Raw genomic sequence first — 18,973 nt, forward strand, 5'->3', positions numbered from 1 at the left:
ACTTTAGTTTACATGAGCTAAGAATGAACAACACTTACACAGCATTTATTAATCTTTGATAATGTTAATTTCAACATTTACTAATACATTATTAAAATTAAATGTTGTATTTGTTAACATTAGTTATTTCACTGTGAACTAACATGAACAAACAATAAACAGCTGTATTTTTATTAACTAACATAAACAAAGATTAACAAATACAGTAACAAATGTATTGCTCATGGTTAGTTCATGTTAGTTAATAAATTAAATAATGTTAACAAATGAACCTTATTGTAAAGTGTTACCATATAAATTATATAAACATTAACATATAAAAAAAAAAAAATTCTCTCTCTCTCTCTCTCTATATATATATATATATATATATATATATATATATATATATACACACCAATATTATATATTAATATATAATATTGGTGTATGAGGAGAGACATGCTGACTATAAATATTAATTCATATAAAAACATTAATATTCATTTTTATAAATAAAATATATTAATTATATTAACACAATATTAATATAAAATATTGATATGAGTAGAAAGCAATCCTGATTATAAATATTAAATAATACAAACACACATTTACTGTATATAAATAAAATATGAATTATATTATTATATAAAATATAGTAATAATATAAAATGGTGTATGAGAGGAGAGACATACTGATTATAAATAGAAATTAATCTAAATATTAATATATAAATATTAATACAAAATATTAATATAAAATATTGGCATTCGAGTAAAAAAATATTATAATAAATGATTTTATTATACTATGATAAATGATTATATATAAATATTAACTACATATAAATATGAATTACACATAAATAAAATATTAATACAAAATATTAAATAAATATATATTTGTGTATTAGTAACGTTATGTTGTTGGAGTACCTTAAGCATTTTTGTGTCCGTGAAAGTTTATTTGTTTATATTTGTGTGTGAGTGTGTGTGTGTGTGTGCACGTTTTTGTGACATATATGGACACAAATTTGTATAATGACATGGGTATGACATAGGTATTAAAAGGAGAGGGTGACTTATGAGGACATTACCCCATGTCCCCATTTTTCAAAAGGCTTATAAATCATACAGAATGACTTTTTTTTTAGAAAGTAAAAATGTGCACAGTTTCCTGTGATGGTTAGGTTTAGGTGTAGGGGTAGTGTAGGGGGATAGTTGTGTGTTTGTTTACCTGAGTGTACGCTATATTAGTCCCATCTGTAACCTCCACAGTGAGGTTGTAAAACGATCGTTGCTCTGCGTCCAGAGGTTTAGCGATGACGATAGTGCCGACACCTTTCTCAACGTCAAACATACTGTCCACGTCACCGCCTTACATGAAAAGAGAAAACGTGATTAAACACAAAAACTCTCTAGACGTTGCAGATACATCTCGCACGCACACACACACACACACACACACACACACACACACACACACACACACACACACACACACACACACACACAGAGATTCAAATTCAAACCACTGCAATATTCATGTACACCAAATGGGGGCGCTACAGGGTTTTGAAGTTCAAAACATAGGTAGGATGGGATTTCCTCATTATACCCACACACACACACACACACACTCACAGCAAACCTACACCACACATACGCAATGGACACATAACACACACATCCCTGTGTGTAACGCACATACATTTAAATGCTATATATATATATATATATATATATATATATATATATATATATATATATATATATATATCACACACATCCTACATATGCAAAACACTCACACAGTATATTCAGACATATACACTCACATGTGTAATGTATGTGCTACTTCACAGTGACAAAAATGGATTCCTCCATTTTCTATGACTTTGTTTTTATATTTCTATACAGCCTCCTCAATGTACGTGCACAAGCAGTCTAACACAAGTCGCCCATATACACAAAAAAGCTCTCTCAGAATCAGCTCTAATCACATACACACAGACCATTAAACGCCAACAAAAGAGACAGCAAACATATAGATCAAAGAAGCAGCTGTTTTCTCACAACAAAAGTTGACTATAAAGTATAGTTCACCTAAATATTAAAAATCTGTGAATATTTACTCATGCCGATGCAAACCCGTCTTTCGTTCATGGAACACAAAAGATGTTTTGTCAGAATGAAGAAAGAAGTCAGAATGTCCACACTCCTCTTTTCCACATAAATGAGACCAAGGGATGTCAAGCTCCGAAATGCACCATACAGTAGTCCATATGAACATCTTTTAAAGACATATGATAATTAAATCTCAGCTCTCAACTCTCTAAAAAAACACCCAAATATTCAACACTGCAGCATCGTGATTAGTTAAATGACATGCAATAATAAAAGCTGTTTGGCATCATTGATTTCAATCGTGATGCCATCTGCCTTTCTGTGGCATATTTAAAGGCATATTTATTACCAATATATTAGTGTTCATCTAATATAGTCAATCCTTTAACATTTTTATTTTATATAATTATTAATAGGGTACAACGGGGCTAAAGGCACACCTTAAAAGAAAATGTGATTTTCACTACTCTCAAAGTGTATGACTGCCGGAAAAATATATATGTTTGTATTGAACATTGATGGAGCAACAGATTTTGTGTTAAAATAAATCATAAAAGTAATTAATTTTGTTTAAAAATCTTATAAATGTATAAGGTGGTGAGGGGGCCTTTTACCCCACACATGGGGTAATTCATGCAAATACTTTAGCTAAAATAATATGTTTTTAATAATGTCTAGGTTAATACTTGTTGAAAAGAATCACTTTAACAAAGTTTGTACTATTTACTATATTCATTTTTGTTCAATAAATATACTGTCATTAAAATAGGCCTATGTTAATATAAAAATATATTTTAAAAATACTGCTTTAAAGATTCTGAAAGCATTGAAAGAGATCCCATAATATTAATATAGATTTACAGTAGCAACAATAAATTATTATGATATGATTAATATATTTTTAAATATGATTGTTTCATTAAATATGGGTATTATCTCTAAGATGGATACCCAATTTGATATATGATATTTGCCATCTGAATCTAAGCATGTCATATCAACAAATGGAAAAGTCTGCCAGTTATTCATTATGATGTTAATTATTGTGCTTTTTACCCCAACAGCAGGTGCGCTTTTTACCCTAAATACCATACTTTTATATATTCTTCCGTTATTGAAAAACTTTTGCTTGAATTACCTTGAACAAAACTGAAAATCATTAAGAAGACCTTTGTCTGAAAATATAAACATTAATTTAATGGATTCTCATTTTCTACTTAAATCAACATTTTAAAAAACATCAAATATTACATCAAATTACCTCAGAATCAACTTTGCGTTGCTGCCCGAGATCGCGTCAAAGATCAGACAAATTTGCACGTGCATTTTGAAAAGAGGGTTATTTAGGAAAGTGCTGCGGTAATTGGTCCATCTAGTGGTTTAGAGAAAAATAAAATCAAAGGTGCCTTTTGCCCCGTGGCACCTTTAGCCCCGTTGTACCCTATATATATTTTTTATATATATTTTAATTATCAGCTGATATTCCATACTCATTGGCCAATAACATGCATTTTGCCAAGACAGGGATGCACAGTTTTGTTTATCCAATAATTCTTTAAAATTATTATTTTTTTATTTATATAATTATTAATAACAATTTATTTATTTTTCATTATTTTAATTATCAGCTGATATTCCATATTCATCGGCCAGAAGTATGTGTTTAATTCCCCCTATTTTAATATTACCTTTGCCATTCTCTAGCACAACATAAAATGACAATGATAGATTATGGCCATTAAACACTTAAGAACACTACCATTAAAAACTACTGAAGAGTACTTTCCCATTAAGAGCCCACATCTTTTCAGCATCAAACAGAAGTTGTGATAGTCTTTTCTTCCCTATTGTGATATATATCCAAGTGAATAGCTTGTTGAAAAAGAACAAATGTGGGGCGGGACTTGATTTTGTCCTTTGAGAATTGATTGGATGGTTGTGGTTTGCTATTGGTGGATCTCATGTGAGTGACAGGTTGCCCTGCCCTTGTTCCCATAAACACATCACCAGAGAAGAAATGAACTGCAAGAGGGAGGGAAGATATTTTGATTCAAGATTACAAGGTGCATGAATTAAAAAAAAAAAAAAATGATGTGCACAGATAAATCATTTATAATAAATACTGCAATATTCCATTAAAAAATAATAAATAAATGCATTTAAATTTTGATTTCATGGTGACTTTAACAAAGTACTGTAGTATTACAATATTGGCCATTATCGCGATAACGTGGAAACAATTTTCGGCTTATTGGTATCAGATTCAATTTTAACATTTGTGTATCCCTATGTCTCAAACAAATGAGAATTAAAATTGAAATCTGTTTTTCACACAAAACTATCACATGACTTCAGAACACTTGGAATATATAGTGCACTGCTTTTCTGGTGCTTTTCTAATCCTTCTGACTTTATTTGCTTTAACTGTATGACAAAAAGCAGCTCCACCATTCTGACTAAAATCTTTTGCGCTCCACAGAACAAAAAGGTACACAGGTTGGAACGACATGAGGGTGAGTAAACAATGACAGAACTGTCATTTATAAGTGAAGTATCACTTTAAGATGTAGTTCAGGTTGTTGCATCAGTGTGTTTGAACGCCGGTGCGTGTGAACAGAGGTGAAAGTGTGTTTTGGCAGGGCGTTATGTTCCCTCTTCACACTCGTTCTACCCAGGGCGCATTAATCATCTCGTGCCGCCTGTTGCTGTAACACCTGGTGGAGAGATACACTTACATATGCATACGCACACTTACACACCCTTTCATTCATCACCGTCCACCCTCGCTGTCCTCACACACGCTCTCTCGTCTGGCAAGCTAACCCTGGGTTGACCCCTGACCTTTATCCTCACTCGATTGGCTGTTTAATGACGCATTTAATCAGGCCGCAGATGATAAGCCTGGGTCAACGACTGCCAGAAGGGTTTTAGGTACCTCATAAACAAAACACACACTCACATACACACATGGATGGAAGCACAAATTAAACCATTATCGCCACTGCACAGTAAAACACTATGCACACACACATGCATACAATAATATATCACACACACATTTAAATCACATTTGTATCAAGACACATGTGTCCAAATTCACATCCCAACCAATAATGTTTAAGCAATACAGCACAACACCAAGGGATGATGGGAAAGCAGAGCTAGCTGATGGTTAAACGGCAACAGAGCAACAGCAGTTCTGCTGAACTTGTATAAATATATATATAGAGAGAAAGACAGACGGAAGGAGAAAGAGAGAAAGACGGGGTTAAAGAGACAAACAGACAGACAGAAAGAGAGAGAAAAACATGCAGAGACAAACAGACAGAGAAATAGAGAAAAGGTCAGAAAGAGAGACAGACAAACATCAGGGCTCTACAATAAGGACTACCTGATGACCTGACTGACTGACTGAGTGAAATTGTCGATGAATTGACACGAAAGTTTATCATTTCCATGTGTTTTTAAGCCAATTTAAACATTCAAGTGATTTTAAACCATTTAGAGTCACAATTGAATGGACAAATACGCACAATATTATGTTAAAATGACCATTTTAGCGAGTATCCTCTTAAACATAGTCGGTTATAGCTGCGTCCCACTTCAGAGGCTGCATCCTTCAAAGGCTGAATTCATCAAAGCAGCGCAATGAAGGCAGCCCCAATTCGAAGGATCCTTCAGATGCGGTTTACAAATGTGTCCTTCATTTCCTGGCCCACGAATGATAGAATGAGTGGATCCTTCACAGCCTAGCCTATCCCAAGATGCAATCTTCAATAGGCTAGAGCAGACTGTCCCATTTAACAATGCTCGGTCTGACCTTTGTAGACTTTGAAGTTGTGGCATTTGAAGTCCACATCCTTCAAAGGATGCAGCCTCTGAATTGGGACACAGCTAATGTCTTAAATGTAAACCATCTGGAGAAAATCATGTGTATTAGTATATTAGATCGGATTCATTCATTCATGCATTCATTCTTAAAGTGACAGCAGCTGATGTTTGTCATTAATGTTTATCAAACAAAAAAAGACAAAGAGAAAATCACTCACTGATCTTCACTGATCGGAATAACTTGTGAAGACCAGTGTTGGGGGTAATGAGTTACGAGTTACGTAATCGGATTACTTTTTTTTTTTTTTAAAGTAACTAGTAAAGTAATGCATTACTTTTAAATTTACAACAAAATATCTGAGTTACTTTTTCAAAGAAGTAACGCAAGTTACATTGTTTTCCCATTTATTGACTGTCAGCTGTCCTGTCCCCATGTTGAGAGATATCGGAACTGCAGAGGTGTTATGTGCTGAGTAAACATGATGGTTATTCTAGACTAGTTGTAGACTGAATGTGAGCATACATTTTCTCATTCACTTCTTCTCCTGTGTCCTATTCTTCTGCAATCCAGGGGTGTGTTTCCCAAAAGCACTGTTAGCTTACTATGCTCGTAAACGTCATTGAACTGTTAGAAACTACAGAACTTGCAACCATAGTTGCTTTAGGGAAACGCACCCCTGAATGGCAGCACAGCTGAAAGGCTTGATTGTTTGAGCTGCGCCCTCTACTGTACAGGTGTAAATATGCATCTCCTTCAGCCTGAAGCTGATTCATTTCAATTTTGGTGTTAAAGGGCCTAAATATTTGCCAAAAAATTTAACTTTTTTTGTTGTTATTAAAAAACAAACAAGCAAGCCCAGCGCAGGTGAGAAAAAGAAATGCAAAAGTAACGTAACATATTCCTTTTCATAAAGTGTAACTAAGTAATGCAACTGACCCTTCGCAAAGACCCTCCCCCCTTAGTTACAGTTGCTTTGTCCGACAAGCCATGGCGCTGTCACGCCACACAAAGTGAAAAATACATTGCGGAGCAAAGAGGACACTGACAACAAGTCGACAGACAAGACAGAGCTGGTTACTTATGACAATAAGTAACAAAGTCTCAGCTTTCAAACTGTGTAATTTTTTAAAGAAATTTGAACAATTTGAACCGTTTTGTGGCTCTTTAATGTGTCGTGACAGATTGCTGTAGCGCCTCAGCTCAAGCGGCTCGTGAACCGATCATCTCTTCCTACTAGTTAATTTATAGCATCAAATAAACATGAATGAACATGAGAAGGAAAGTTGTTTCAAACGCAGAAAGACGTCAATACACACCATTTTTCAAGTTCAAGTCCACCGAGGTTAATCTTCTAACTCCTGACTGCTTTGTCGGACAAAATGGCAGATTCGGTGTTCTGATTGGTTAGATCGCTTGTCAATTAAACTCCCGGCGAAGGGTCAATTAGTTAATTTTTAGGGAGTAACACAATATTGTAATGCATTACTTTTAAAAGTAACTTTCCACAACACTGGTGAACGACTATGCAGTGCTATTTTACATTTGATAATTCAATTTCTGTACCTGAATTCTACTCTTAGATCTATCTAAAAAAAATTTAAAGAACCATTCATTTCATTTGTATCTCTCCCAAATAATCCTTAGCGTTGAGCCCTGGACATGCTGAGAGAGAAAGAGAGAGAGAGAGAGAGAGAGAGAGAGAGAGAGAGAGAGACATAAGGAGAGATCAAAACACAGAATAAAAAAGGAAAGAGAGAAACCACAAAAAGAAAAACTGACAGAGAAAGAAGAATTAAGAGAAAGAAAAGAAGAAAGGAGTTCGGCTGAACTGGTAAAGATACCTTCTGTAGAACAGTTCCTGCCGCAAGCGGTCTGGAGTATATAGAACATCTCGCGGAAAGAGCGGGGACCTTCCCATACGAAGCATTTAGAAAAAGAGAGAGAGTGAGAAAGAGACAGCCAGAGGAAGAGCGGATGGAAGAGAGAGAAAGAAGTAAAGAGTCGAAGGATAAAAGAAAAGAACAGAACAAGCATGAAAAGGGAGAGAAAGTGAAGAAGAGGAGGAGAAAAAATAGGCAGAGCAGCGAACGAGTGCAGAGCAGGTGCTGCTGAAGCAAACAGAAGGTATCTGAACACCAAACGACATGCGTGCTGCAATCTGACTCTCCCACTGCCTGCCATAATATCAGCAACTACAGACGTCACATGATCAGTCAACATTACTGGGTTAATAGGAATTCAAGTTAACTTGGCTTTATTTAAGATTATTGTAAAACATTATTAATATTAACATACTTTCTAATATTTTATGCATTATAATATAATATAATATAATATAATATAATATAATATAATATAATATAATATAATATAATATAATATTTTTATTCATTCAGGGTTCATAAGTCTTTTTTATGAAAATAATGATTTAAATGTTTAGTCATTTGTTTGTGTGTATACAAACCTTGCATCACCATAGATACAGACAGCGGCAAGCAATCGCCATGGTGACCGTGGAATGGCAAAAGATAGCAGTACAACGCCACAAATCATGCAGTGAACCACAAACATTCCCAACAACTCTAACCCATAATATGAAAACATACAGCCTAATTAATCTATAAGTGAATTTCACCTAAATGTTATGATAAAATCAAATGAAGCCCTAAACCCTGAAATTAAATTTAAGTTATTATTTACTCACCTTGTTGTTGTTCTAATGCCGTATGTCCTTCTGTCTTTTTTGGACCATAAAAGAAGAATTTTGAAAAAAAAAAAAAAATGTCCCACTCGTGCTCATCCATATAATGGAAGTGAATAGCGACCAACATCAAGCTTTTAAAAAAGATGCAAAAGTATCACAGAATGATCCCATGTGACACATGTCGTATATTCCAAGTTTTCTGTAGGTATACGACAGGGTTTGGTGTAAAACAAACTGAAATATAATGTATTATTTACTGAAAATCCTGACCTTGGCCATTGGTCTTCTGTGCACGACTGCACGTTCATGAGACTCTATTAGCGCCACAGTTTACTCCAACTCGCCAAGCACACAAGTTGTGAGAAATCAAGATCAATAAAAATTTGACATGAAAAACAATGCCTACAAATGTGCCTACAAAAAATAATAATAATTTTTCGGTTTGTTTTTCACCAAACCCCTATCAAATTCACTCAAAACACTTGGATTATACGACATATGCTCCATGGGATCATTCTGTGATTCTTTTGAATCTTTTTTTAAAAATCTTGATGTTGGTCGCTATTCATTGCCATTATATGGAGGAGTGCAAGCAGGACATTTTTTAAAAATTCTCCTTTTGTGGTCCGAAAAGAAAGAAGGGCATACGGCATTAGAACGACAACAGGGTGAGTAAATTATGACCAAATTTTCATTTTAGGGTGAACTATCCGTTTAACTTCACTAAATACTAAAAATCCACTTTCATAGCAATTCCATATCCTGCATCTAAAGTAATCTAAATTGCATACATCATCACATTAACATAAACCAGCTAACCACTCACCAGTGATGTCAAACCACAAGGAGGCGGAGCCTTGCTGTTGGGCGGACACCACGCCAACGATGTCTGCCACTTTGTCGGTTTCCATGACTGTGAAATTGTAAAGCTGCTCATCGAAAGCGAGAGGCACGGGGCTGGGCGGTGGACGGCGAATCCACTCGATGTGCAAACGAGCCGTCGCCCAGCGCTGAGGACGTCCATTATCCACAGCCTTCACCTGCGGTCAGGGGCGAAAAATCATCAGGAAGACGAGAACACAAGGCAAGTGAACATTAAAAGAACTGAACTGAAGTGGAAGACTGCAGTAAAAATGGAAAAATGCATCCGGTATTGACCTTTGTATTGAATGCAAACAAAAGAACAAACCTGTTACAAGAAGAAGAAATTGAAAATGTCAACTCTCTCATTAAGAGAACTGAGCTGCTATATATGTCAGGGGAGTTTCACAAGACCTGGAAATTATTATTCAAGAGTTCACATTTCAGTTTAAATCGGCTGAAACTATTTCTTGTCCTTACATCAGATGATTTATATAATCTTCAGTTAGAAAAAAAAAAAAAAAAAAAAAAAACATATACTATTTAGTTTGGTGCTAATCTAACCAGCATGACCAAAATAGTCTACCAAGTCATAACCAAGCCCACCTGTCAGTCAAGTTTATCAATCATCTAGGCCAGCCTAGATCAGCTAAAAAAGTATATATTTTATTTTATTAGCGTATCTTATCTGAACGTTTAAAAACGTATCGTATCATATCGTATCGTATCGTATTTTATCTTATCTAATCGCATTGTTTAATATTGTATCTTATAATTTTGTATCCTATTGCATCTTATTATTGTCACGTCGTATCTTATTATATTGTTTAAAATCGTATCGTACCCTGTCCAATCTTTTCATATTGTATCCTATTGCATCTTATCATATCGTTGGGTCTTATTCATGATACAGCACAGCCTCTCGTACCTTATTGCTTACTTATATTGTGTCCTATTGTATCTTATCGCTTCGTAACGCATCTTATTGTATCGATGTGTCGTATCTTATTGTATTGTTTAAAATCATTTTGTATCCTGTCGCATCTTATCATATTGTCGCATCTTATCATAAGTGCATCCTATTGCATCTTATCGTATCGTAACGCATCGTATCTTATCGTCTAATCGTATTGTACCATATCTTATCTTATTTTATTTTATTCCTTTTCATTTTATTTTGTTGTCACATACTATAAAACACTGTATTTTATATTATAGTCACATACGTTTCTCACATATGAGAGTTTAACTTTCTTTAGAAGGTCAAGGGTCAAAGGTCACTCACGGTAAGAATATCATAGGTTCCGGCTGTGAACTGTTTCTTCGGTGATGAAACCACACCAGTTTTGGCGTCGATTACAAACTTCCCGTCCTCGTTGCCATCGACGATGCTGTAGGAGAGGTCAGCATTGGCACCCTGGTCTTGGTCGTAGGCGAAGATGCGGTATATAGGAGCCCCCCGCTGCTTACGGGTGCGCTCGGGTAAACGCACCTGGTACATCTTCTCTGGAAACGTTGGTTTGTTATCATTAACATCCAACACCTGGACCACCACCCATACTGTGGTGTGCCTGGGAGAAGGACCGCCATCTGATACAGTCACCTGGACACAAAACCACAGACCATGAGATAAAACTTCCATTTGCATTCAAAACTCAAGCAGTTACACTACTAGTCAAAAGTTTGGAGTCTTATGAGTTTTCAATGTTTTGAAAGAAGTCTCTTATGCTCACTAAGGCTGCATTCATCTGATAAAAAATACAGTAAAATCAGTAACACCAATCAGGCATAACTTATGACCACTGACAGGTGAAGTCCATAACACTGATTATCTCTTCATCACGGCACCTGTTAGTGGGTGGGATATAGTAGGCTGCAAGTGAACATTTTGTCCTCAAAGTTGATGTGTTAGAAGCAGGAAAAATGGGCAAGCGTAAGGATTTGGGCGAGTTTGACGAGGGCCAAATTGTGATGGATAGACCACTGGGTCAGAGCATCTCCAAAACTGCAGCTCTTGTGGGATGTTCCTGGTCTGCAGTGGTCAGTATCTATCAAAAGTGGTCCAAGGATGGAACAGTGGTGAACTGGTGACAGGCTCATTGATGCATGTGGGGAGCGAAGGCTGGCCCGTGTGGTCCGATCCAACAGACGAGCTGCTGTAGCTCAATTTACTCAAGAAGTTAATGCTGGTTCTGATAGAAAGATGTCAGAATACACAGTGCATCACAGTTTGTTGCGTATGGGGCTGCATAGCCGCAGACCAGTCAGGGTGCCCATGCTGACCCCTGGCCGGGTGCGTGTGCGTCACTTACCTGTTGAACACATGGCACCAGGATGCATTATGTGAAGAAGGCAAGCCGGTGGAGGCAGTGTGATGCTTTGGGCAATGTTCTGCTGAGAAACCTTGGGTCCTGTCATCCATATGGACGTTACTTTGACACGTACCATCTACCTAAGCATTGTTGCAGACCATGTACACCCTTTCATGGAAACGGTATTCCCTGGTGACTGTGGACTCTTTCAGCAGGATGAAGCGCCCTGCCACAAAGCAAAAATGGCTCAGGAATGGTTTCAGGAGCACAACGAGTTTGAGATGTTGACTTGGTCTCCAAATTCCCCAGATCTCAATCCAATCGAGCATCTGTGGGATGTGCTGAACAAATAAAGTCTGATCCATGGAGGCTCCACCTCACAACTTACAGGACTTAAAGGATCTGCTGCTAACATCTTGGTGCCAGATACCACAGCACACCTTCAGGGGTCTAGAGGAGTCCATGCCTCGACAGGTTAGGGCTGTTTTGGCAGCAAAAGTGGGACCAACACAATATTAGGAAGGTGGTCATAATGTTATGCCTGATCGGTCTTATATTACGATTTAAAATGCCACATGATTTGAGGTATTATTCATGCATGTAGCAGAAGCATTGCAGGACAAGTTACAGATTTGTTCAGATCACTAACTCTAAGCAATATTATTACTGAAGCTTGCCTTAGTAAACGCTACTAATAAGAGAAAACCATGGTAAAAATAGATTATGGATGGACAGGAAAGGAGAAAAAAGATTCTTTATGCGTCAACATAATTTCTCTCTATGTACAATGGAGTAATGAGTCATGTTTGACTTTTCTCTCATTTCCTGTTTCTGACATTCTATCCATTTTTCTTTTTCATTAGCAAACATGCCCATCGCTCATCCACCAATCAGCACGGCCGCACATGGCTGCCGGCCAATCAGGGGACTGTGGTGAACTGTGAAGGAACATTTAAATGATATCATTAAAAACAAAAGACACGGTGTGCGCCATCCATCTCAGCAGCAACAACAGAACGATTAATTCAATTCACTTTATTCATTTCCTTTCACAGATACAGACTGCTCTGCCACGCCTGTACAAATTCAATCTGTCTGTCTGAGAGAGAAAGAGAGCAAGTTAGCAATAAATGAGAAAAAAGAGGGGGGTTGTAATAAATTAAAGGGGCGTTTGGTCTGTGTAATGTTTGGGTGTCAAGGGATCATACGGTGAACGGGCAACAGAACGTGAGTGACAAGTTTGTTCTCAAAAGATCAACACGACAAATTCGCTTTTATTACAAACACAACACCCCCTCAAAATCGTTCACACACATCTCTTTCACACTAACATATGCAAACAGTCTAGCAGAGTGAAACATTTTGAATTTCAAACAGGCATCTATAGGATTCAGTCAGAACACGTTGATAATCTTGCGTTTATATGAAGAGAAAATTGTTGTTATTCTCCCGTCACTCACAAAATTGATCTGCAATTTGGAGGTAGTGCAAATTAGCATGGATCGCAGCTCTCACACCTGATGTGCGTTTGTGTGAAAGTGTATGTGTGAACGTGGGTTAGCATGAGTGTGTCTCACCTCCAGTACGTGCTCAGCCTGTTGTTCGCGGTCCAGCTTCCGAGAGGTTGTGGTAATCAGGCCTGCAAAACACAAAATCATTCATTTTAGCAGCCGGTTTAGAAATATCCTTTGACCCATCCACTTGTACAGTCTCTAACTACAAGCAATGGCACTGATTTAAGTTTCACTGCAAACAAAATGTGCTTTCAATAAAACTATCCAGTAGAAAGGCAAAAAAAAATTAAATCTGTGCTACCTGACTAGAGAAAACAAACAGACAAACGGGTAGGAAAACTTCAACATCCATAATGCTCCGGGCATGTTGCCATCCAAGGCCACTACAGAAGCGAAACGCTGTCTACTACAGAAAAAAAAAAAATAAATGTTGCCATTGTTTTATGATGGTAACATTTGTTTTACATTGTTTTACAATTGTTTAACGACTAGACTAAGTATGATACATTTTTCAAATGATAAAACTGAACAACAACTGTTCGTTCGTCAAATAAACGTGAATTTCTCAGTCCAGGTAACACGGAAAACAAGTAAACATTGTTCATTTACATATACTTCCAACACTAACAATACAGAGCAGGTTGAAAAATGGTCAAAGTTACACTTTAAATGGATTAAAATCTGCTTCATTTCAAAATGAACATCACTGAAAATAAATAATGATTATAAGATACAGCAAGCAAGTTAACAAAATAAGACTTCATTAAAAAATAATCGGATCATAGGAGTCATTTATTTGTGATTCGGACTACACTTATCTCGCTGCATGCAGCATCTCAAGTTTCCTTGCCTTTGTTTTGTGGTACACAGTCTTTATCTCATCATGTTCAACTCAGATTATTAACTTACAATTCAGACAAATTTTTTACATGCTGTTATAGATTGGGCAACAGAGCATATATACATACATATATATATGTGTGTGTGTGTGTATATATATATATATATATATATATATATATATATATATATATATATATATATATATACACACACACACACACACACACTATGATATTACTTTCGGAGTCCTACGGTTGTGCTCCAACAGTAATGCACTCTGTGGGATGTCAAAGTGCCTGAGGGTCCTTAAGTATGCCTTGTGATCAGGCACATCCCAGGGCGCCCCATCACTGACCCATATCAGAAATGAAGAGAGACACAAGGAGGAAGAGAAAGAGAGGGGGCGGCTGTGTTGAATCAAGTCACAGCGGCACAGGGCACTTGTACTGTGAGAGAGAAAAAACAGAAGGAGAAAACAAAAAATGGGAGAAAGGGAGAGGAGGGGGACATGGGGGCCAACAAAAAGACCAGAGACAAAAGTTTGCTGATGACATCATGCCTGTAACACACACACACACACACACACACACACACACACACACACACACACACAAAATCAAACAATCTAATTGAGGCCCCATTAACTAACACAGCTAACTGTATCTTGAACAAAAACAAAAAAAAAAAACTGGTGAAAAAAAGCACAATTTGATGATGCCGAGTTAAAAATTTCAATAAAAACTTTCCATCACATAGTTATTTCACAAAATAAGCATGAAGATTTCTCAAATTACATATATTAGCTTTAATAAACTTAACAGCAGTCAAATGTCAAGAGTTTCAGTTTGACAAAAAGAAGTATTATTTATAATTTAACTTACAATCTGCAAAGTAGTGGGAAAATGTGTTCAAATGTCAAAGAACTTTACATAAACACAAGTCCTACAAAATCTGCATTTTTCTGTCACTGTTAGAATGTAGTAACAAACAAAAAACAGATGTAGCAGAAAACATCTTGTTCATGTTTGCATTTTTTTTCTGTCACTTGCCATAATTCTAACTCTGAAATCAGAATTAGGCATAAAATAATGTCATAAATGTGAAAATCGCTTAAAATTTAACAAATACTTCTAACCTAGCTCAAAGGAAGTTCTTCCTCTCCCTCTTGCAGCTCATATATTCTGTTCTCTAATGACGTTTACTGGCATGAGGGCGGGATCATCCTGTCACTCACATGAGATCCACCAATAGCCAACCACAACAATCCAATCAATTCCCCATGGAAATCAAAATCAAGTCCCGCCCTACATTTGCTCTTGTTTCACTCAAATATAAATCATATTACAGGAGAAGACTACCGCAACTTCCATTTAATGCCAACACAAGACTTCTTCAACATATTTTGCTAGAGCAAAAAAGGCACTATTTTTGGAATCAAGTATTCTTATAAGTATGCCTTGTGAACATTTAGCAATCTTAAAGGTGCCCTAGATTCAAAATTTGAATTTACCTTGGCATAGTTGAATAACAAGAGTTCAGTACATGGAAAAGACATACATTGAGTTTCAAACTCCATTGCTTTCTCTTTCTTATGTAAATCTCATTTGTTTAAAAGACTTCCGGAAAACACGCGGATCTCAACATAACACCGACTGTTACGTAACAGTCGGGGGTGTACGCCCCAATATTTGCATATGCCAGCCCATGTTCCCAACATTATGAAAGGCATTACACAAGGGCAGCCAGTAACGTCTGGATCTGCACAGGTGAATCAACAGACTAGGTAAGCAAGAACAACAGCGAAAATGGCAGATGGAGCAATAATAACTGACATGATCCATGATTACATGATATTTTTAGTGATATTTGTAAATTGTCTTTCTAAATGTTTTATTAGCATGTTGCTAATGTACTGTTAAATGTGGTTAAAGTTACCATCGTTTCTTACTGTATTCACGGAGACAAGAGCCATCGCTATTTTCATTTTTAAACATTTGCAGTCTGTATAATTCATAAACACAACTTCATTTTTTATAAATCTCTCCAACAGTGTAGCATTAGCTGTTAGCCACAGAGCATAGCCTCAAACTCAAATATAAACATCAAAATAAATACTTTACTCACATAATTCGAAGCATGCATTCAGCAACATCTTGTAAAGATCCATTTGAGGGTTATATTAGCTGTGTGAACTTTGTAAATGTGCTGTAATATAATCGAGAGCTTGTGTGGCAGGGAGCACGCGAATTAAAGGGGCGGCATGCTGAAAAAAATCAGTGCATAGTTAATGATGCCCCAAAATAGGCAGTTAAAAAAATTTATTTAAAAAAATCTATGGGGTATTTTGAGCTGAAACTTCACAGACACATTCAGGGGACACCTTAGACTTATATTACATCTTGTGAAAAAGCATTCTTGGGCACCTTTAAGGCCTGTTGACACCAAGAGCGATAACTACTACGATATCCATATTAACGTCCACACTAGGGGCGACTTAATGACTTAAGATTTTTTAAAGTCGACATTTACGTGATGAAAGTAAACTAATTGCTGATGACGTCATTAATGAACAAATAAGCCTGAACCTCAAGCTGAGACTCAAATACGGTTTGCCTTGTAATGTGCACAGCTATGGCATATGACACAGCGCTGCCCACAAGGCTATTGCTCCTACATAACAGCTTATTTTTATCAGTTCTTTTGCCTTTGTGTCATTATATTTCTCACTGTTTTCTGCTTGCTCTAAATCAGATATAAAGTAACACAGTAAAGATTACATTTATATGAATGCATTAGTGAGAGAGCAAATGTGTGTGTGAATTAATTCTACCTGGCAGCGTCTCTCTACTAATAATGAAGCTTTGGGTTTTAGTTACTAGGAGATGTATGCTAGAACCTTTCAGGTTCTAAGCTATTTTACTGATAAATCACAGAACAGTGTTGACAATACATTTCTGCGCTACTGAATGTTTGTGTGTGCGTGCGATCTACATGTGATGTGTGCTGTACAGTCTGCAGAGCATTAGTGTAGAGCGCCGATTGACTTACGTGTGCAATAAGCAATGTTAGTGAAAGTTACTTTTAAAAGTAATGCATTTAACAAGTATTTTCAAGTATTAGATTTCATTCAGCAGTTATGATGCAGAGTTGTGTAACTGGTGTACCTGAATGGGGTTCAATGGTTGTGTGGGGGCAAAGGCCCATCGACGGAGGGGGTCTTAACGTCTACAGACTTCTGAACTCATTGTCATGGCAACCAGTGGCTCAGTTACACAGCTACCGCTCTGGACCAGCATGTGTGGGAAAGTACGTCCGTATAAGGGGGAAAATGGAGGGATTAGAGCTCTAACATTGGACGCCGAACACTCGTGCACACCCACACATGCTTTTAATGCAACGCCTATAATATAGGGTCCTCAAAAAACAAATCAACATAAAATCCGCCACAAACAAATCCCTAGACACACACTTTTATAGTCGAAACTCTCTCTTAACCTACTTTTAACTAACAGCAATGGATTCGCTAATGAGGGTGTCTTTGTATAAGGATCCAGTCATTATGTGTGCGAGAGAGAAAGAGTGTGTGCGTAGCTGAAGAACAGCTGCATTCATTGGAATTAGCATATTAATTAGAGAGAAGAGTGATTACAAGCAATTAACTAAAATAGCAATAGCATGAGCGGTATACAACAGCATATCTATACAGGCCAGTTATCTGTCGAGTTTAGAATATGCATAAGCTGAAGTTTACTTTTTGTCATCTTTTGTGGTGCATTCGTCCTTGTTTGCATGTGTATGAACTATAGTCATTAAAGGTTTACACGGGAGACCTCGCCTTGCATTCCCAAGAAACTCATTGTGGATAAAAATAATGTCAAAACCTCTGGAAACTGCCGATGTTGCATGTGTTTTGTGTGCGTCAAATGGCTGCAGGTGGGAAATTGGCCCATATGAGTGTGTCTGTGATTCATTGACGGAGTCCATGTTTGTCGCCGTCATAAATTCAAAACACACGCGCACCGGAGGAACATAAACCGGCCGCACACACGCTGAGATCACACTGTATCTATAAATCAACAGCCGCCTGAAGAAGACAAAGAACCGAGAGAGTGACAGATTCCACCAGAGAGGCAGAAACTGAGAATGAGCAATTTATGCTGGGTTTTAAATTACACACATTTTTTCTAAATGTCACAATGGTATCTTTAATTTAAAGCTAGCTTTTGCAGTGTCATTTGCGCAAATTAGAACATTTAGCAATCTTAAGGACTGTTGACACCAAGAGCGATAACTATTACGATATCCATATTAGCGTCCACACTAGGGGCGACTTAACGACTTAAGACTTTTTTTAAGTCGACATTTATGTGATGAAAGTAAACTAATTGCTGAGCCTGAACCTCAAGCTGAGACTCAAACACGGGTTGCCTTGTAATGTGCACAGCTATGGCATATGACACAGCGCTGCCCACAAGGCTATTGCTCCTACATAACAGCTTATTTTTATCAGTTCTTTTACCTTTGTGTCATTATATTTCTCACTGTTTTCTGCTTGCTCTAAATCAGATAGATATAAAGTAACACAGTAAAGATTACATTTATATGAATGCATTAGTGAGAGAGCAACTGTGTGTGTGAATTAATTCTACCTGGCAGCGTCTCTCTACTAATAATGAAGCTTTGGGTTTTAGTTACTAGGAGATGTATGCTAGAACCTTTCAGGTTCTATGCTATTTTACTGATAAATCACAGAACAGTGTTGACAATACATTTCTGCGCTACTGAATGTTTGTGTGTG

General features: G+C 36.8%; 1 protein-coding gene across 1 annotated transcript in view; it reads right to left on the reverse strand.

The window, feature by feature from the left end:
* The window catches only part of fat3a (FAT atypical cadherin 3a), a 214,329-nt gene that overhangs the window by 63,596 nt on the left and 131,760 nt on the right, over window positions 1-18,973 (reverse strand). Inside the window, 4 exon segments of the mRNA XM_048159676.1 lie at window positions 1,220-1,359; window positions 9,472-9,685; window positions 10,792-11,109; window positions 13,396-13,457. Of these exon segments, the coding sequence (XP_048015633.1) occupies window positions 1,220-1,359; window positions 9,472-9,685; window positions 10,792-11,109; window positions 13,396-13,457 (734 nt within the window).

The sequence above is a fragment of the Megalobrama amblycephala genome, linkage group LG16 (genome assembly GCF_018812025.1).
Source record: "Megalobrama amblycephala isolate DHTTF-2021 linkage group LG16, ASM1881202v1, whole genome shotgun sequence".
Classification (NCBI taxonomy): domain Eukaryota; kingdom Metazoa; phylum Chordata; class Actinopteri; order Cypriniformes; family Xenocyprididae; genus Megalobrama; species Megalobrama amblycephala.